This window comes from Struthio camelus, chromosome 26 (genome assembly GCF_040807025.1).
Source record: "Struthio camelus isolate bStrCam1 chromosome 26, bStrCam1.hap1, whole genome shotgun sequence".
Taxonomy (NCBI): domain Eukaryota; kingdom Metazoa; phylum Chordata; class Aves; order Struthioniformes; family Struthionidae; genus Struthio; species Struthio camelus.
In genome coordinates, this window is record NC_090967.1 from 4,680,809 (window position 1) to 4,701,727 (window position 20,919).

The 20,919-nt window shown below is 43.1% G+C and overlaps 2 protein-coding genes across 6 annotated transcripts in view; both read left to right on the plus strand.

Annotated features, from left to right (window-relative positions):
• Positions 1-14,917, plus strand: part of UHRF1 (ubiquitin like with PHD and ring finger domains 1) — a 35,637-nt gene extending 20,720 nt beyond the window's left edge. For 3 of the 4 annotated variants that reach the window (XM_068919987.1, XM_068919988.1, XM_068919985.1), the window contains 16 exons: positions 253-415; positions 3,285-3,548; positions 4,308-4,480; positions 4,887-5,102; positions 6,133-6,239; positions 6,428-6,614; positions 7,267-7,390; positions 7,482-7,589; positions 8,404-8,508; positions 9,451-9,557; positions 10,455-10,617; positions 10,723-10,860; positions 11,945-12,056; positions 12,175-12,332; positions 12,699-12,797; positions 13,455-14,911. In XM_068919987.1, coding sequence (XP_068776088.1) covers positions 263-415; positions 3,285-3,548; positions 4,308-4,480; positions 4,887-5,102; positions 6,133-6,239; positions 6,428-6,614; positions 7,267-7,390; positions 7,482-7,589; positions 8,404-8,508; positions 9,451-9,557; positions 10,455-10,617; positions 10,723-10,860; positions 11,945-12,056; positions 12,175-12,332; positions 12,699-12,797; positions 13,455-13,601 — 2,361 coding nt within the window. In that variant the 5' untranslated portion in view covers positions 253-262 and the 3' untranslated portion in view covers positions 13,602-14,911. Of the gene's footprint in view, positions 1-252; positions 416-3,284; positions 3,549-4,307; positions 4,481-4,886; positions 5,103-6,132; positions 6,240-6,427; positions 6,615-7,266; positions 7,391-7,481; positions 7,590-8,403; positions 8,509-9,450; positions 9,558-10,454; positions 10,618-10,722; positions 10,861-11,944; positions 12,057-12,174; positions 12,333-12,698; positions 12,798-13,454 lie in introns of all 4 variants that reach the window. The other variant, XM_068919986.1, reaches the window with a different exon arrangement.
• Positions 14,918-17,596: 2,679 nt separating this feature from the next.
• KDM4B (lysine demethylase 4B) overlaps positions 17,597-20,919 on the plus strand; it is a 97,113-nt gene continuing 93,790 nt past the window's right edge. The window contains exon 1 of one of the 2 annotated variants that reach the window (XM_068919739.1): positions 17,597-17,765. The gene's annotated coding sequence lies outside the window, so the exon portion shown is untranslated. The remainder of the gene's footprint in view (positions 17,766-20,919) is intronic. The other variant, XM_068919740.1, reaches the window with a different exon arrangement.

The following is a 20,919-nucleotide window of genomic DNA, read 5'->3' on the forward strand; positions in this document are numbered from 1 at the left end:
GGGAGACGCGGGGGTAGGTTGAGCGGTCTCATTGATTCGGTGCCCGGAGCGCGAGCGTCGCCGCGGGCCCCGCCGGGCCGGACCGGACCGGACCGGACTAGACCGGACCGGACCGCGCGAGCTCCTGAGGCGGCGGCGGCGACGGGTGGGGGCGGTTCGTCTCGGCACGGGGGCAGCGCCGTGAGGGGAGCGGAGCTGCCGGCGGGCCGCTGTCCTCAGCCGCCGCGCGGCCCGCGCTTTCTCTGTGGGCAGGACCGCCGCCATGTGGATCCAGGTGCGCACCATGGACGGGAAGGAGACCCACCGCGTGGACTCGCTCTCCAAGCTCACCAAGGTGGAGGGGCTGCGCCTGCGGATACACGAGGTCTTCGGCGTCGAGCCCCAGCGGCAGCGCCTCTTCTACCGCGGCAAGCAGGTACCGCCGGGCGGCCGTGACAGCCCCGGGCCGCGCCCGCCGCCCTCCCCCCCACCCCGCGGCTCGCGGCCGCCCGCTGCGACTGCAGGAACTTTCTTTCTTTCTTTCTTTCTTTTGCGTGAAATCTGCGTGTTTTGCTGCCATCTAGTGAGCGCGGCGCGCGGGCGGGGGCCGCTCGGGGTGGGGGGGGGGGGGGCTCGGCTAACGGTGCGCCCCGCGCCGCCTGCCCCCCCCCCCCCCCCCGGAGCCTCCCCGGTTCCTCGGCTTCTCCCGCCGCCGGTGCCTTCTCCCCTTCGCTTTTCGCCCGGTTAGCGCGCTCCTTTGCTCTCTGCGTTTGCAAAGCCGCATGAAATCTGTGGAAGTTCAGGTTTTACTCGGAGCTTTCCGATCTAATGGGCTGTTAAGGGAAGAGTTTTCAAGCCTTCGAAACTTTATTGTTTTGACGGCTGTAGAGAGTTTCCTGGGAGTCAGGATCTTTATTTGCATAAATTGAGATAGCGACTCGTGACTTTGAAGTTCTTCTGCTCTTAAATGGAAATCTCGTTTGGTACGAAACTTGTCTTAGTGTGTAAAATCACGAGTAACTCAGTAGCATGTTATGTTTGCAGCAGTACGTTTACTCCTGTAGTTGTACAATGACTATTTTTTTTCTTCTTATGCGTAAGTTAATACTCGTACCTAAATTAGTATTAAAGTTAACTGAAACTGTTTTCACGTACGTGTCCTCTATGCTGCGTAGTATTGCACTGCTAAACCATAGGATAAGACATTTCTGAACCAGTGGTTGTTTGTGCAGTGTTTGGAAATTCATTTTTAGAAAGAGTGGGCTACTTTCGACTGCAGTTGAGATACTGTGAGATGGAAGGGGTTAAACAACTTCTTCCAGTCACTTTTCCTCATCTTTCTCTCCAGCCTAGCAATATTAGAGCTAGATATATGTTATAATTAGCAGGCATGACTGTAGAATATGGATATTGGGGCTAGCTTTAATCTGGCAAGCTTGGGTACCAGTAGTAGTAAAAATAACAAGGTAGCAGAGACTTGTGCATGAACAGATCCGTAGCATTTCTGAAGAGCTTGTAGTTCCTCGCCAACACAATAGAAATGAGGTAATGACTTGGGTGCACGTTCGGGTGCAGCAGTTGCACCTTTTGTGGTTGCCCATAAAGTGATATGGGAGGCCTGGTCCTGGGTACTGACCAGCTGTCCACCCTGCTTATGCTGAAGTCACTGCAAGTAATTAAGATCAAAAACTTTTTCAGCAGAAATAATAGCTTTTTCTAAAGAAGCGCTTTACAAAGACAATTCCTCTTAGTATAATACCAGTGGTTCTTAGTTTAGGCGTGATTTTTTAGACAGAAACATTTATTCAACCTCTTTTAGTCATAATCCCTCTGCTACGCCATTAGGGCTTAGCCTGACTTTTTGAATCATTAGAAACATTCCCATTTTTGTTAGTTGCCGTTATAAAAAGATGTCAGGAAAATACTTCTTTAATTTAAAAAAAAAAAAAAAAAAAAAAGACTCTCTTCAGAGGTACATTCTCAACTGCCAGTACTTCTCTCAGACAGTCCTTTGAACTCCTGTGGTTTCATGTCCTGTTTGCAGTCTGCTTTTCCATTTCTGTTTGCACCTGTTGTTACTTGTGTTCTTTGGTATTGACTGTTATTGATAGCGATATAATGTTTGTGATATCGTTGTCTTTTTTCTTAAGAAGAATTAATGAGTATTCATCTCTAAAGCAGAAAAAGTCCAGATCGCTTCCTGTACAGTCAGATTTCCAGGGATTGTTCCATAGCCATTTTATGCCATAAATCAGAATTGAATTATCATAGTGATTCCTGTGAAGTGTAAATTTTTGTGGTTTTACTCTGTTTCCCACTGATAGAGAACAAAGCTCTGGGGGTTGCTTTTTCTGGTGGTTTGGCCTGGAAAGGGATGATCATTTCCTGTATAATTTCTTAGTCAGACCTTAAATATGTGGTGAAGCTTGTCTGAACTTCTAAATGCACTGCAGTCTCGAGTACTGTATTGTAACTCTAAAATGGTGCTCCTGAGAGTTCTTGAAAGGTAATTATGAGACACCTATTTGGTCATCTGTACTTCTAGTGCTATTTGCAAGGGCAGGATCTTGATTTGACTACATATGATGCCAGACTTGTAAAATATACTCTTAAAGTTAGAGAGGGTGTGAAATTAGGACATGCCTGGCTACGCTAAAAAGCGATTAGGCAGTTTCAAGTTGAATTGAATCTTTTTTTGATTTTACTTTGAATGGAAAAATTGCATGCTTGCCCAGAGAAAAATAGGTGATTAACTAATCCTTTGACTCCCACATCATGTTGCATTTATCAGAACAATGTTTTAACAATAATCTGGAATATGTACACAACTACAGTGTAAAGACGAGTTTGCATTTTGTTCATACTATGGAATTTATATGAATTAAGGGTGAAAGAATTTCCATTAGAGTTCATAGTAATGTGAACTTACCTTTAAATCTTGATAGGAGTGCGTAGGTCTCTGTCCTTCTTCCCAGAATTGTTAGTTCTAGGGAATGTATTGCACACCTTTTCAGGTTTCAAAGAACACAGTGGCTTAACCTGGCTAGCAATTGTATTGTAGCACGGATGGTCTGTTTCTCTAGGCTGTAAATCCAAGTCCTTTGAATAAAGAGTATTTTAAATAGTAAGAAAAATCTCTTAACGCTCTGTGTTGCTGAAGAACTGCCAAGTTACTTGGTTTTTAATGGTTTTCAAGCAATGTGGTCTCGCTTAGCACATAAGCAGTTACAGCATGATGGGTGGTTTTGAATTGGAAAATCTCAGCTGAATTAAATAACCGGGTTACTCTGATGCTTTCATCGTAGATGGAAGACGGTCACTCCCTTTTCGATTACAGCGTTGGATTGAATGATATTGTTCAACTCTTGGTCAGACAAAGCCCAGCAGTGCTTCCTTCTGTCAGTAAGGAAAAGGATTCTGAACTCTCAGACACAGACTCTGGCTGTGGCTCAGGCCAAAGTGAATCTGACAAAAACTCTCACAATGGAGAAGGTGCTATAGAACTGGAGGGACAGCCCAGCACAGCCGCACAGCCTGACTGGGCTGACCCGGGGTTTGGCCTCTATAAGGTGAGTTACTGAAAAATGAAGATTACTTAAGACAGCACCTTGCAAAGGCAAATGTTCTTCCCTAGTTGCAGATTTTTGAAAACCTTTCATGCCCTAATTGTGTTTTTCTTTAAGGAGGGGGATCCCAAAACACATTTCCTTCCGAAAACCAAAAAAACCCCAACCAGCTCGCAAACTGACTAAATGCAATACTTTGAGTCAAAATACCTTATTTTTCATTTTATCCTTTATATTAAAACTATAATATGTTATTTTTTTAATATTTGAAGTAGTCACTTTGATTTTTGAAATTTTTCCCAGTATTTTAATTTAGAGTCTCTGGATCTGTCAAAGCTAAAACTTTCTTGAATGACTAAAGTAAAACAAAAGAAAATCTCAACCAGCTGTTCAGAACCGTTTTACTCGTCTGTTTCAGTAGACTTTATTACAGATCTAGTGAAGTCTTTGCCAGACTATGAGCAAGATGGACAGTTTTGAAAGTCTGTTACAGACTAAATAAGAATGGTTTTACTAGATGGCAAAGCTATCTGTGCATGTTGCTCTAAAATGGATTTTTAGCCTTAGAGGCTCAATCTGAGAAGAATGTAGGGGTACACAAATGAATCAGGAAGGCAAAGGAAATCTTTACTTTTAAGATCGTCAGTTAAATATCTTGATAGCGGCGAGTTTCTTGAGATGGTTAAATCTTCAAGTAGTTTAGAAAATCAATGCTTAATTTGGAAATCCGTTTTGGTGAGCTGCATACTTTGCTTTGTGTAGATCAATGACTTGGTTGATGCTCGAGATATGAATATGGGAGCATGGTTTGAAGCCCAGGTTGTAAATGTGACCAGAAAAAAAACTGCAAATGAGTCGGCTGGTAGTTGTGCAGAGCCTGATCAGCAGACAACCATTCCTGAAGAAGATGTAATATATCACGTGAAATACGAAGAGTGAGTTTTGTTACTTTCTTAGCTCATAAAGTCATCTAGATAGTGCGTTGATGTGGAATTTGACTGTAGAGATCCCTAAGGTGAAACAGTAGCGGGCTGACACAGTGAATACGTTACTGAGCCCTACTAATTGTAAGACAAACGTGGGCTAAAATAATGTTGTTAGACTATGAGATGCAATTACCCAAGTTTTAGAAGGGTTACGGTATGAAAAAAGTTAGACTGCCTGATTCTGGCTGTGACTGTTGGGGAGAAGGAGATTATGTTCTCAGCAATATTCTTGTATGTTGTGTAGCATCGGTTCTTAAATTGACCTGTCTAGACGTAATCTATCACTTATAACGACTTCTGATGTCAAATCCAATTTTTCTTTTCTGCCCCTCCATGACCCCTTGTATCCTAAAAGCTATCCAGAGAATGGAGTTGTAGAACTGAGTTCGAAAGATGTACGTGCTCGTGCACGGACTGTTTTGAAGTGGCACCAGCTAGAAGTAGGACAGGTGGTGATGGTCAACTATAATCCTGATGAACCAAAAGAGAGAGGATTTTGGTATGACGCTGAGATTCTGCAAAAACGGGAAACGAAAATGATCAAGGAGATAAATGCAAGGATTTTACTTGGGTAAGCAGTTCTGAGAACATGGATGCAGTGTTCCACAATTGAACTCCCTAACTCTGCTCATGCTCTCATGAGATCTGATGAGTGACACCGCTGGAAGAAATGATGCAACAAAAATGATGTGACATAATTGCTTGCTAGAGATGAGGGGCTGGACTACCCTTTTTGGGTGATTGACTTTGTAGTTCTGCAGTTTTGATTAATCTCCATTGGAGGAATTGGAGATTGTAAGGAATCGTGGGACCTCTTCATCTGTGGACTCGCATGCTGCAGGGAGGATGGAAAGCACACCCTAGACTGGAACACCTGTTCTGCTTGTTTTTAATTTCCCTGTTAGTTTAAGTTCAGTCCATACTACTGTGCATGTATGTTTTTTGGGAGGAGGGAGGTTGGCTTCAACACCAAAGTCCTGTGTTCACTAGGAGGAGGAGAATTGTCCACTGTGTTAGCTTTACTGTCCGTAATGGTTTTAAAATATTACAGTGAATTTATTTGATGTGCTAGATATGCTATCGTAGGAAAAAACTTCACTTTATAATAATGGTGAAAAGTTATTATCGTTCCCTTCTAAAGGGAAAAAGAGACAACATATAAGGGATGCTCAATTTCAGGACAAGAAATAAAAAAAAAAAAAAGAAAAGTCTTAAGTTGCAGTTAAAAGTGGACTTCCGTGGTTCCTCTTGCTGCAATTATTTTGACATTGTAATTAAAAATTTTAAAAGAATAAATATGAGCTCTTTGCGGAGGGGGGGAGTACAGTTACTAAGGATAATTTGAATGCTGTGAATGTATGGATTCTCGTTAGGGTGAGAAGGGGTACGCTTTTTTAAATGGCACGAACGCTATTTGTTTCATGGTGATGCTGTCATGCCATTGTCCTAGATCATGTGATGCTATAACAGAGGTTTCTTGTGATACAGAACTAATACTAGACCAATTTGCGTTATTGATGTACACGTGCAGCTGTGAGTTCATGCTATATTATGTTTTCGGAGTCTGATCTTTTGTGACATTTATAAACTTCCCCTTGCAGGGATGCTGGTGATTCCTTGAATGACTGCAGAATTACATTTGTGGATGAAATTTATAAAATTGAAGAACCAGGCAGTGCTTGCCCAATCAGTGCCAGTCCATTAAAACGTGAGTTCGTTACATAGGTCTTGTATGTAAAACAGTCTTATCTTGTGATTTTTCTGCTAACAGTCATTTGATCCCCTCAAAGACTAAGAGTTCTAAAACACTTGCAATTGTGACTCCTTCAACTATTTGTCATATAGCATAGCGTTTTCTGGAGTTTGGAGACGACTGTGGTTTCTTTTTGCTAACAGGGCAGAATGGACCTGTGTGTAAATCTTGTAAGGACAACCCAAACAAGACCTGCAGAATTTGTGCTTGCCATGTCTGTGGAGGTAAACAAGATCCAGATAAACAGCTAATGTGTGATGAGTGTGATATGGCTTTCCACATCTACTGCCTCAACCCTCCCCTTAGTAGTATACCAGATGATGAGGATTGGTAAGTTACACGTGTGCGGGTGGTATCACCATTAGCATGTAGATCATGAGCAGCAAGTGAGGTCTAGAGGTTTTAATGCTACCCTTAGGTGGCGATATTGTGACTTTACGAGGTGAAGAGGTGTGTTCCTGTTCCATATTCTTGTTTGGTTTTACTTTTCTTTTTTTAATAGGACTTCATAGCTTTCTTTGAACATCAGCCTAGTGAAAACCTGTTTTTAAGGCAACGGCTATCAAATTTTGTTTCAATGTGGGGACTCGAATGCTTTTTTCAAGAGAACTGCGGACACCTCTAGACCAAATGCAAACATGCCAGTAGGCTTAACTCCTGTAACTGTTTTTTTATGGGTCCCTTACAGGTAGTCCACAGGCCTTTGGTCGAAAACGACCATAGTAGGTTTTCTTCCATGTGTCCTCTTTCAGCATTTTATACTATCTTTGACACAGCTGATTTTTCTGACTGATCTCCAGTAGCTTGGAAGATCGTGCAAGGACGCTAGCTAATACAGATCTAATTCCAGTATGGAATGCTTCATTGTCCTGTCTAGTTTCAAAGGGAAAACTTGTTACATTATAACTCAGTATACTTTGAGGAATTCTCTTTTACTTTAAGGTTTTGCTACTAGTTAATTTTCATTGACTGGTGACTTTAGGTATTGCCCTGAATGTCGAAATGATGCAAGTGAGGTGGTTTTAGCGGGAGAGAAATTAAAAGAAAGTAAAAAGAAACAAAAGATGGCATCTGCTAATTCATCTTCACGGAGAGACTGGGGAAAGGTCAGTTTAAAAGTCGCTGTTTTTGTTGTGAAGAATAGCGTATGTTAGTTCCTCATAATTTTTGGCTGATTGGTCTTGCTCTTTGAAACAGGGTATGGCATGTGTTGGTCGCACAAGGGAATGTACCATTGTCCCCTCTAACCACTATGGACCAATTCCTGGGATTCCAGTTGGCACCATGTGGAAGTTCAGAGTTCAGGTATGAAGCTGAGTCCTGGAATGAGCCACTGGAAGGGAAAATGGGATTGATAGAAGTCTTTTATGGGAAACCTGAAGCTCTTATCTCCAAGCACGTGTCACTGGAGGTGTACATGCAGAAAGGAAAGAATTCTGTCTTTGTCTAGATCAAGTGTTCCAAAACTAATGTTGCCTTGTGCTGGCATTTCAAGGTTTTTTATGCTTTTCCGTGACTCAACCCCCTGCAAACTAAACATGTTTGTTTACAGTATTTTGTCTTGGAGATGTGTAATATCTCCCAACTTGTTCTGTTGGTGAGGGTCTCCCTCAGGGGTTTGGATATATGAAAGAAAAGGGTTTTTTCATCCTATAAGGTAAGCTGGGGAAGAATGAGCAATGAACTAGCTAGATCTTGTCTTTCCAGTGTTAAATGAAGGTTACTATTTTAAATCTTTTAAAAGCTATCCCCTTATGCAAGCATTTCAGCAATATCTGCAGTGTTCCAAAATTCCTTTTTTTTTTTTGTATTAAGCAATCTAGGTGAGAAAGACCCAAATTTCTAATCTCACATTAGAAAGCTTTCCATGTGTTCAACGTACTGAAACACCCAAATAATTATTTTTGAAAAGTGTTTTCTTTTTCTGTTTTCTCCTGGAGTTTTTTTGGAGGACAGTGGCGAGGACGCAGTTTGACCCTGTAATATATTTAAAACAAATGTGAGAGAGTGCTGTTACTTAATTTAGTTCCAAGACCAACAGGTAGTCACGTTGATCGTAGCTAGCCTCTTGAGAGCAGTTGCCTAGCAAACTCCTACTTTTTTTTCTCTCCTCCCCCAGGTGAGCGAATCTGGTGTTCACAGGCCCCACGTAGCAGGTATACATGGCAGAAGCAATGATGGTGCCTATTCTCTGGTGCTGGCAGGAGGCTACGAAGATGACATAGTAAGTGAATCTTGCATATTTATGTTTGAGCGCCAGGCTAACTACTTGTAGTTAAAACAAGGACTTGTTCTTAATTACTTTTTACATTCGGCATCGGATGTTTCCCCATCCTGATGATGCTTAGGTTCTTCAGAATAAAACTAAGGCAAAGGAAAACTGCAATCCAGCAGCATGTGCCAACCTGAGAAACGAGATCAGCTGAATTTAGTTTAACTTCTAACCTGTCAGCTCTAACGTTTAACGTGTCAGCTCTTAATCCAGGAATCCTTAGCTGCCTTCTCAGGCTCTCATTTCATCCACAGTTTGAACAGAGAATCTTGCTGTATATTTTGCTGGATCTTCCTGTGTCAGAAGAGTGTTAAGCACAAAACTAGGGACAGAAGTGCTACTTTTGAATATACCTGTCAGCTTTGCTAGCCAAACCTAACCCTTACTAGACTTTACCAGGGATTACTGCTCATTCTTCTTAGAGATCACCAGTGTGTTACTACCGCCCTCCTTCGTCCCCCAAAAGCCCTTTAGATCTCATGGAAAACAGATGGCCACACATGTGAAAAAAATATCTGGATTGCTGTTGCAGGTCTTAATTCTGCGTTACAAGGCCATGTGGTGGTGCAAGTACTGAGACATAAGTTACGTTATCTAGAACATGCCGTGCACTTGCAAGCAGATTCTGTGTGAGTGGCGTGCTGCTATCTTGGCAGAGTTCTCTCTGCACTGTTAAGGTTTATGATGAGGCAACGTTGTCACTCTGACTTTTCCGCGTTCTTGTTGGCAATATAAGAGAGGACCATAGGCAAACGGAGTCTGGGAGAGTTAAATAGAGGAATCGTTTTTCCTATTTCAGAATACTGTGTTAAAGCTACCAGATGGAAGGACTCTTCTCATGCTTTGTTTTGAATTATTTTGTGAATGTGTTGAAACAATCCATATATCTTTCAGGATCATGGAAATTCCTTCACGTATACAGGGAGCGGAGGTCGTGATCTTTCTGGAAACAAACGTACAGCAGAACAGTCTTGTGATCAAAAACTCACCAATATGAACAGGTTGGCAACAGTTACACTCCATTCTTAAACTTAGTAGTGGCAATCTGTCAGCCTGCAGAACTGTTTATCCAGTTCATGTCAACAGAAACCAGCTAAGCAGAAAAAATTTCAAAGTTAAGTTTCTGCTGCACTGTAGGCTGTAGATCAGTTGTGCAATGGAAGTGTTTCTTCTAGCACACGGTAAATGAAGCAGAATTGTAAATGGGATGAGTCTTACGTTAATGTTGACTGAAATCTAAGAAACAGAGAGAAATTAGCGTAGAGGTTTTCCTGTTCTCTCCTGAAGACCTTTGCAACCCTTTGTCTGTGAGCCATCTTGAGAGACCAGCTCACTTATAAGTTCTAAATTAAACTTGGAAAAGCTAAGCATGTTCTTTTGGTTGGCTGGTTTGTTTGTAAACTATTACTTTTTACAGATAAGTGTGTTTTTGTGTGGAGAAGGTGGTCCATGCAATTACATTGGGCGATATAACGAGCAATCTGCATATTTAAAATACAGTCGCTAGTAAGGAGGCTTAATAGTTATCTCCATAATTCCTATTGTTATATAAGATACTTGAAAGTATTATTTAAAACAAAACAAAACAAAAGACTGGCTGCATTCTTTCCTCAGATGAAATTCAGCAAGGGCTTCTTTTGTACCCGCGAAGTGGTGGTAGCTTCCGTTTTTTTGGCGGGCCATGCTATGGTTCAATACAATACCAGTACACTGCTGCTCTTTGTAATAATTGGTACTCAACTGTAGCAGTGTGTTACTCTGAACAACACAGCGTAGTTAAATCTTTTACTTATTATTAGTTGGATTACCACACATGCTGTTGTTTGCTTTATCCTCCCTCTGATTCTGAAGCGGTCTGTCTGGTAAATACATCATGTTTAATCACCTTTCTCTTATAGAGCGCTGGCTCTGAACTGCAGTGCCCCCATCAATGACAAAAATGGAGCTGAAGCCAAGGACTGGAGAGCTGGAAAGCCCGTCCGAGTGGTGAGGAATGTAAAAGGAGGCAAACATAGCAAATATGCTCCAGTGGAGGGGAACAGATATGATGGAATATATAAGGTAAGAAGGATTTGAATTCTCCTACTGAAACAGGAAAGGATAATTTAGTTAATGGTAAAGGAGGCTTTATAGTTTCTAGTGGACTTATATCTGGCTGTTTTTTAGGTGGTAAAATACTGGCCTGAGACAGGGAAATCGGGATTTTTAGTGTGGCGCTATTTACTTAGGAGAGATGATGAAGAACCTGCTCCTTGGACCAAAGAAGGAAAGGACAGGATGAAAAAGCTTGGCTTAACGATGCAGGTACTCTTTTGGAACGCTGTCATGTTTCCTTTGGACTCGATACCTAGCAGGAATTTTTCTATTACGCATTCTTGTTGAGGATGATCTACTTTGCCTTATGTAAGAAACTAAGAATTAGAATAGTCCCCCTTAGACTGAGGGAGGCACAAGTGTGTTCAGTCTTCTGGGTTGTTTGTTTTCTTTTTACATCAGGAGGCTAAAGAGACAGAACTCACCTTCTTGTACTGAATTTTTAGTCTGAATAAGTGCTTTGCAAGAGCAGGGCAGGGAAGAAGTAGTAAATGTGTGGGGTTCTTTTAATTTTAATTAATGCCTACCTTTTGATTCCTGAAAGTGCCACTCCTATTTTGTTTGTTTGTTTTCCTCTTCAGGATTAGGTTTGTAGGAAAGCATGAGAGGACAACAGATTATGAAAACTGGAACCATTCTCAATTTATTGAGAATAAATACGATACGAATTGGCAGAACTTAATACTCATTTTACTAAGCTATGTTTTACTACCTAGACTACACAGTGAATGTAACTTAAAGTTGACTGAGCTAGCATTCTATTTTGATTTTTACATTAGCAGCAGAATGATTAAATTCTGCTGTTAGTTTCAAATGCACAAGTTAGTGAGAAGAGAAAAATATTTACAACTTCAGACTGAAATAAGCTAGCAGACTTGAGCAGGGCTTGTTAATACTGTTTGTAGCCACAGATTTATCACTTTAACAAAACAAACAAAAAGAACTGCTGAAGCAAAGGAAGTTCCAATTTGTAACAGACGTACGTTCCTGGCATCTTGGGTTATCAGTAAGTGCTAGCCCATTTATTCTTTTTTCCTTATTAAAAGAATCTATTTCAGTTTGCTCTCTTTCAATGTAGTAAGGTATTGTCCAAGAACCTGACTTCTTGTTTAACTTTATAATACTCTAGTGATGGGATGAGAAGTCTGAGAAGTTAACTCTGATGTTAGACCTGCTTTGAGCAAGAGGCTGGACTAGATGACCTCCAAAAGTCATCTTTCCAACCTGTAATAGTCTGTGATTCTCTGAATTGGCACGTTTGCATTGGATGCTTTTTGTTTTGTTTTTCCTGTAGTATCCTGAAGGGTATTTGGAAGCTGTTGCAAACAAAGATAAGGAAAAAGAAAATAATGGAGATGATGAGTTTGATACCCCAGGGAAAGGAAAGAGGAAAAGGAAATCAGCAGGTTTGTGGAGTAGGCAAGTGAATATAGCAAGCCTTGTAGGTTTTTGTGTTTTTTTACTTAGTTAATCTTTCGTGGTTGCTTTTTGTTTGTTCATTTAAGAAGTCACATTTTCTTTCAGGTGGAGAGGAAAAACTCATTACCTCTCCTACAGGGACTCCCAAGAAAACGAAAGTTGAGCCATACAAGCTGACATCTCAGCAAAAATCTCTTATAAAAAGTGATGAAGCCAATGAAAAACTGTGGAATGAAGTACTAGAAGCTCTAAAAGATGGACCGGTAGATCATGCTTTTTATTCCAGAAATATTGGCAATTGATTATTGTACTATTGTTAGACCTAAACCTCTTGGCTGCATGGAGAAATAGCCTCAGAACTCTATCTTTTTTTTTTTTTTTTCTTCTTCTATCTCCAGTGTAGGCATCCACGGCATAATGTTATAGCACTGTACTTGAGGTCAGTTAAAAAGATAGGAGCTTGTTAATGTGACTTTTCTTTTTTCTCCTTCAACTGTGTGGAAAAAACTTGATGATGGCCGAAAAAATCCTTTGCATTTTACAGCTCTTTTGGGTGTGTCTTACGGTCACTGTCTGATGTTCTTTCAGAGGGTAATAGCAGTAAGTTGATTCAAATGTTCTCTTTACAGAAATTTCTAAATAAAGTTGAAGAGGCCTTCCTGTGTATTTGCTGTCAGGAGGTTGTATTTCGGCCAGTCACCACTGTATGCCAACATAACGTGTGCAAGGTGAGTAGTTGGTAGAAGTATACAGTGTAGCAGCTGAGCAGCAAGCCTTGACAGAACTATTTAGCGATGTGAGAGAAATTTTTTTTTTTTTTTTTGCCAGAAGTTAGTCTTTTATCATTAGTCAGGTTTATATATGATGACTTGGTAAAAATTATTTGGCATAGAAAAGTCTGTGCCTTAAAGTTTGACTATGGTATTGCTGTTATCAGACTTCTTTAAAAGGCAGCAAGGGAAGCTCTCTGCTGGTAGAGTAATAGTGCTAGGTTACATTGATGGATGGTTACATTGATAGTGTTGCAGAGTGCATGGTTTTCTTTGCTTCCTTTCTGAGGAACGCTGTGAAGTCTTTTGGCAGAAACTCTGTCTGTCTTAAACAGTTGCAGGGGAATTCTTGATCTTTAGTAGTGTAATTGTATGAAACATCCACACCATATACTTAAATACTGTGCCCAGGACTCTCCAAGAAGAACGCTATTGCATGTAAGAAAAACTGTCTTGTCTCCAGTTGCCTGCCTTGCGTTGTTCTTGGCCGTTCCTGGTTCCAGTCAATACCTGTGTGGACTAGGTCATAAAAGGCATCTTATTCTCCAGTGAGGGCTAGTAGAGTAAGCTAAATTGCATACTTGTATTTCTTAACTTTCTTTTTTTTCCCACCAGGATTGCTTGGATAGATCCTTCAAAGCTGAGGTGTACAGTTGTCCAGCCTGTCGCTATGATCTCGGCAAAAACTATACCATGCAAGTGAATGAAACACTGCAGACCATCCTAACTCAGCTCTTTCCTGGATATGGCAATGGACGGTGATTTTGTAAAGCACTTCTAATTTTCTTTTGTTCAAACTTATTAATGGGTTCTCAATGGGCTTAATTTAAAAAAGTAGTCTCTCTATTCTCCCAGACCCTAAAAAAAAAAAAAAAAAAAAGCTTAAAGTCTTCCTTCTTTAAAAAAAGAAACTATAAACTTCGAGGAATCTCCTTGTGTATGTTTGTGGGTTTTGTTTTTGTTCTAAATGTGGCATTTTTTTTTTCTTTTCCTGAAACCTACCATTCATCAGCACAGACTTTTTTAATGGACTCACAAAATGCTTCCGGTAAGGCTGCTAATAATTGTGAAAGTTCTCGGAGTGCCCTCCACCCCTCCGTTTTTTTCCCTTCTCTCCTTAAATTTCCCCCAAATGGCTTGGTTGCTAGAACAATCTTCAAAGTTTGTGGATTTGGCCATAAAGGTAGATTTGTGCATCGCCTTGGCAGCATTTTTATGCTCAGCTTGTACAAGAGGGTACCTGGCTTATGATTTATTACCACAAGTGGGTATTTACTATTTTCAAAGAACTTTTTTTATACATTTGACAAACTATCAAAAGCCATTTCCTGCTAATCTTGTGTATCAAAAAATAAAGCTGCTTGCATTATAGCCAAGTAGTTGGAGCAATATGAAGTACTACCTCAGTTGGACTTCTCTCTTATTATGGAACTATTTGTTCAGCCAGGTGCTGTCTTCTATCCAGAAATGCCATTGTGGAATATACTAAAGCCATTCTTAAGTGCCTTTTGTCCTTTTCTGAAAGACTGGGCTCTGAATCACCATATACTTTTTTATAAGCACTGAATTGTTTAAACTTGCCAACCGGATTTTATTCTTTGGGTAAAATATAACACTGTAGCTGTATATGATTAGCATGGATTTGCAAACTTTCAGGTTTCCTCCTAATGCTAGGTGTATTATGGTAACATGACTTCTCTATGTTTGTTTTCACTGCATTTCTACCTGGAAATGGAGAATAACCAATTCTGACTTTTTTTTTTTGTAATGAAACATTTCATTTATTATACATGACACCAAGAAGGCTTACTTTTGTGAATGGGTTGTCTCTTTCTCACATTACCAAAGTTTGCAGTTTAATACCTCAACATGACAGGGATTTTTAATCACACTTTACTGCAGACAGACTGGAACAAATGTGCCTGTTTTTGGTTTTCTTAATGCTTACCCTTTTTAAAATTATAATGTTAATATGTTAGGGAAAAAACGTTTTATAGGGTTTTTGCTGAATTTGTCAATTTTTTGTACAATGTGCAAGTTGGAAGTTCTCAAAATAAATATCTTTTCAGATTAAAGTGTTTACTGTTTTCCTTTACCTCTCTTTCTCTGAAGCTGGTTTCCAGGCCTAGTCTCTTCTACCAGAATTTATATTTGTTCTACTATACTAATCTTTCCTAAGGCCTACTATTTTAATTATTTTTTCACTATGGAGAAGTTGTAGAAATATTAGTTTGATATTCTTGTCTTTAAAGAATCTACTGTTAGGCAACTGAGGGGCATATATTCTGCTCAACTTAAGAAAAAAGTAAAATAGGATTCCCAAAATTTCTCTGTCTTTTTGGAGTAACTCATATTAGGTGTTAGTGCTGTGGAAATCTAACTGTGAAGTGGGAATCTGAATTGGCTGCATGTTTAATGAAAAACAAAATTGTTAGAACTGCCACGTCATGTGTCATATTAGAGGTGTTTATAGCACTAGTGTGAGCATCCGTATCAACTTCTGGAAATGGAGAATTAGAAACACCTAGTTTTCGTGGACGAATGCAGATGAAGAAAATGTGCAGCTATTTAAGGTGTAGAAAACGAAATCTGTGAAATGGTACAACTGTTGCTTAATATGCCCTCTTGAAAATCAGTATATTAAGGTCAGTGTTAACTTTAGAGAAAACGTGCACGTTTCCAGTTTCAGGTGTTCTTACTGAAATTGTCCTTCCACTTGTCATTATATATTGTAATGACAAGAATTTGGGGGTGGGGGAAATTGAGGAAATGTGTATGTTTAAATAGAAAGGTTGCAATGACTTCCTCAATATGTTGTTTTTATTATTATATGGAATTTGAAAAACAAACTTTGTGTTCCTGCACAGGCTTTCAGTGTAGTTTCTTGTTTTTTAGTGTTTGTTTAGCATAACTTAGAACTTCATTGCAATGTAGATAACGTACAATTTTAGGCTTGTAGATCTCAAAACATAATGCTGTAGTAGCAGAATTATTGCACTGGAAGTGTATGGTGAGCTAGTGTGCGGGTTTGGATAGGAATGGGTCGCTTCTGTATTGGCAGAGACTGTTAACTGGATGATGCTTTTGTTTCTGGCGCATACTTGCGTATGCATTTTGTAGGTATATATTTTTGTTATGGAATTCTCCAGGGCAAACATCCAGCATGTGATTTGGTAAAATGAATATTCATAGATAAGGAACTAGGAAGCCAGAATAACAAGGCTGAAAAATAATACAAGGATCTTCCTTCTATTCTGGGAATTTCCATCTTGCTTCCCAGCCAGTGTACAGAATCTATGGTCTGCACTATTTAATTGAACACAAATTAAAAAACGCTCCTGATGCTTCTTTACCCTGGCAGGCTTCCACGGTTGTGTAATTGCAGCAGGTATGAAAAGACTAGCTGTTCCTCTGCAGTGATGGACTGTTGGAGAGGCAGGATGCGAGGAAGGCCAGGAGGTCTGGTAGCAGCACAGGTACTGCAGGCAGTTAGGGCAACCTGTAGTGCCAGCGTCGTGGCTGTCTGCCGGGGAAGGGGCAAACTGCAGGCAGCCTTGCCCAAACCTCCCAGGCCAGGAGCCTGCCACCCAGCTGCACGACAGCATGGTACTGTCATGGCTAGCGGGTGGGAAACTGGGATGAAGCGTAGGTAAATCCTACGAATCTCAACGAAGGAACTGTTGGGGGCAGGAAGAGACGGTGCGGCGCTGCTAGTTGATGACTAATTTTTTTTTTCTTTTCTTTTTAAAGCTCTTGAGTCAACGAGGATGAGAACGGGTATGTGTGTGGGAACCAAACAGTGCATTGGTGCTGCAGCTACAGCCAACCTAAAAATGCTACCGCAGTATTGTAAAAGCTTGAACACGGAACAGCAGACTATCGGATCCTTTTTTTTTTTTTTTTTTTAAATAACAACTCCACCAGGTAGCGTGTGTCCTGTTCCCCCTCCCTGTCCTAACTTCACAGTGCTGTTCAGGAGCTGCTCTTCGCCCTCGGGGCAGGTTTCCCCTCACACAAGCCCCGGGCACAGGGGCGGCCTTTCCTTTCGCTGACCGGCTCGGCGTCGAAGCCGCCAGCTCTGCCCCCGCCGTGCCGCAGATTTACCTCAGGGCAAAGCCCCTCCTCAGGGCGCGAGGCCACGGGCCTGAGGCCTCGGGGCCGGGCCCAGCGCGGGTGGTGGTGAAAGGACGCCGAGGGGTGAGCGGGAAGGGGATAGTTTTTTGCGGGGGGGGGGGGAGGGAGGGTGTCACTATTTGCCCTCCCCGCCAAGCCGGCCCGGCTCCCACCTGCCCCCGCCGCCATGAGGCGCTGCGGGGGGCGGGGCCTCCCCGCCCCATTGGCGCAGGGCGGCCGCAGCGCCGCGCCCCCCCCCCCCCCCCCCCGCCCGCCCGCGCGCTGCTGTGCGGCTCCTCACGTACTCACCGCCCAGCGCCCCAGCCGGAGCGCAGGGCCGCGGCGGGCTGACGGGCAGCCCGCGCCGCCTATCGTCGCCTGTCTTGCCCCGCTCTCGTCCAATGACAGCCGAGGGAGGGCTGCCGTCTCCTCCCTTCCGTGCCCGATTGGTAGGAAGGGGCTGAACGACGCGAGGACGACCGGCTGTCCTGCCTGTTGGTAGGCGGGCCGCTCCCCAGCGCTCTCCACCAATCAGAGAACCTTCTGGCCTTGTTGTTCGGTGTCCGGCAGCGCCACTGGCCGCAGCGGCTGCCTCTCAGCGGCCACGCTCCCAATCGGCGCGAAGGCGGTGGCGGCGGGAGCCAATGAGCGGGCCGAGGGGGCGGGCAGCAGGTGCTGGCCGTGGGGTATTGCCGATATCCCCCGCCGCCCCCCTTTTCCGCTCTCTGCCCCCCTCGCCGGGCCGCTCGGCGCTGTGGTGACCGGGAGCCGCGGGGCCGCCGCCGCCGCCGAGGGGGACCGCCGCGGGCTCAGGTACGGGGGCGACCGGCGCCTGTCCCCCCCCCCCCCCCCCCCCCGCGGGGCCTGCCTCGGCGGCCGCCGCCCCGCGGCTCCACCCCCGGGGCCGGGGCGCTTTAACCCCCCGCGGCCCGGCGCTGCCGCCCCCTCAGGGCGCTGCCGCGCTCCGTCCCCGCCGACCTTCCCCCTGTCGGCCGCGCCGGGGCCCTTCCCGGCGCCGAGCCCCCCTTCCCCCCCCGGCCGTCCCTTCTCAGCGGCGGGCCGCGGCTCTGCCTCTCGCTTCCGGACACAGCGGCCTGTCGCGCCTCCCTCGCCGCCCGCCCCCTCCTCCTCCTCGCGGCCCGGCCCTCGGCCGGCGCCGGGCCCTGGGCCCCCGGTCCCCCGGGCGCGGTGGAGGCCCGCGCCTCCCGGCCGCGCTTTGTCTGGGGGCCCCGCAGCCCCCCGCTGCCGCCTCTCCCCGTGCCCCACCGCGGGGGCCGCTTCCGTCGCCTTCCCCCCTCGCTCGGAAGCGGTGTTTCACCGCGGGGCGGGGGGGGGGGGCTGTTATTTTAATTAATTAACTCATTTATTATTTGGTGAGGGGTAACTTTCCCCCGGGGGCTGCTCGGCTCTGCCCCGGGAAAAGGGGAGCTGCGGGAGGAGCCCTCCCGGCTTGGGGGGGGGGGGGGTTGCAGCGGCTTCTCCGCGGGCACCGCGTTTGCGAGCGGTTGTTTTTGTGCATGGAGGGTGTATTTATACGGGTGAATAATAAATTAGCTGGTTGGCGATTGGCAGCAGGGTTTTCCGCTGTGCGCAGCGAGATGTTCGTGCTCGGAAGCTGCCGGTAGATCTGTGTTTTAATCCCATCGTAGCGTACAAAAGGCCTGGGTCTACTGAAAAGCTGATATGACAGTGGCCTCTCCCCCCGGACTGTCAAAGTCTAGGGTCAAAGCTAGGCTTCCCCCCACCCCTTCTTAATAGTCCTAGCGTTCATGGAAACCTTTGCTTTTATACATAGAGGTTCCTTCCACTTGCTTAGTAGTCTTAAGCACAAACATTGCACCATGAAAAAGTGAGATGCCCAGTTCCTAAGCAGTTACTGTCCGCAGAAATTGTTCGTCCGGTCGTGCGCTGTTGACTTTCCCTTGCTTTTAGCTGCTCAGTTGCATTTTTTAAATAGGTAGAGAATACACGAGGTTCTTTTCTTCTGTGATGTAGTGCTTGGCGGAAGGGGAAACTATTCAGGAAACCCTTCTTATTAAGGTGGTACTTACGCTTTCCTTTAAAGCTGTCCTTTTTTCTTTCTTTCTTTTTTTTTCTTTAAGATGGTATATATAGCTGCATAGGAGCTAGATAAATTGCAGAAAGACTATTTTGAACCCCTTTGTTTTGAAGGGTTAGGAGTCAGGAGTTAATTTTGGTTTTATGCATGTTTTTAAACGTTGTATATTTTATAAAAGCTGCTGTAGAGAATGGATGCTCTTCAGGGACACAAACTCTTTTGTGCTGCTGTCTGAAGCCTAGAGCGTTGGAGTTTTGGTCTATGACTAGATTGGCTTTGTGCTTGGGCAATGTAAATAGCTAATCATGTTATCTCAAGTTGAACCGTTCCAAAATTAAATTGGAAAAAGTTGTTCTTTAAGCAAAATGAGTCAATTTTAAGGAACGCTGTTCATCTGAAACCTATAATAGCCTATGTTTTTTTTTCTCCCCACAAAAAAGTCACTTCTTCCTTGTAGCCTCCTCTATTTTTGAGGTTTTGATTTATTTTGTAGTATTTTTCTACTGTTGTGTTAAAATCCGCGTAGTCACTAGAAGTATTAAGACTAGAACATAAAACTTACAGTTATATTTCAGTAGTTACATACCATAATTGTTGGCATACGTAGGAGTAACTGCTTTTTGACAGCAAGTTCCTAGTTTGTAGGTTCTCCTTTAATAACTGAAGACATTGAGATAGGTAGACTGACTCCTCCAATGCCAGAAGGAATCAGTGGCAGTTTCTTTCCCATTACTGGTGAAAGTTACTCCTATGCAAAGTATATGTAGGAGGAGGTACTTGATTATTTGTGAACAGTAGACCTGTAACAGGGAAAGGTGCTCACTGAAACTTTTTCTGAGAGGGAAGTACCGTCCAACACTCAGTAACATATTATTCCGTTTTTGCTCACCGAAAAGAGATAATTCACCTAACTAATTCAGTAAGACCATATGTATATGCAAATTATACGTGCATATGGTCTTATATAAAAAAGTTTATCATGACGTTAGAACACATGGGAGAAAGAACAAAGTACTCACACAGGTCTTCCATGCAAAGTTTGACCTGAGAATGAATATGGCCTTTTCTATGTAGGACCGTATATATGTATTTATATGTTAACAATACCTTATGTAAGAAGTTCCGTCAACTTTTTGATGAGAAGAAGTTGATTGAAGGATACCCTTTGACAGAAAATCCCACCTATCTTCTGTAGAGGATGCTAGTTATTAGTCACAGACAAAATAATTTACTGGCATAATATGCTGTAAGTTGGCATAATGAACTGAACTGCTCTTGGAGCAAGTTTAATGAAAACTATTTCCAGTGATGCTATCAGCTCCTGTCATTTAACAGATAAAATAGATAGGGTGATTGTCTTGCTGATCTGCTTTTAACTCATCAAAAGCATGTGCAGCTTCTCAGAACTCTGAACATTTTCGTAGAACAGGACTTGAGAAATTTTATATGGGTCAAGAAAACCAGTTTGTCCAGCCGCGCTGGATAAGCATGTTGGCTCTATGGGTTTTTTTGTACATTTGTTAATAGTTATGGTTTTTTCTTGTAGGATATTCAGCTGTGATACAATAAACAATGTGTTGGCGTTTGAGTAGTTGTAATTAGGCTTCAAAGTTTACATCTTGTTACGATGAATAGGGAAGTTCACACTTAAGGAGAAATAACAGCACTGACTTGCTGCAGACTGAGACCACCATGCACCAGTTAACACGTTATGAAAGTCTCTTTGCGGTTATAAGATCTAGAAACTTTATTTCCTTTTTATTAATTCTAGTCAGTATAGAAGAACTGCAGACTGATGATTTTTTCACCCTTCCTGACTCACGTTTTAATGTTTTGTCTTGTGCCGTTGGAACGGGTCTGTAACGTCTCTTACTGTGTGTCCGTTCATTGTCTGCTTGTGCTATATGC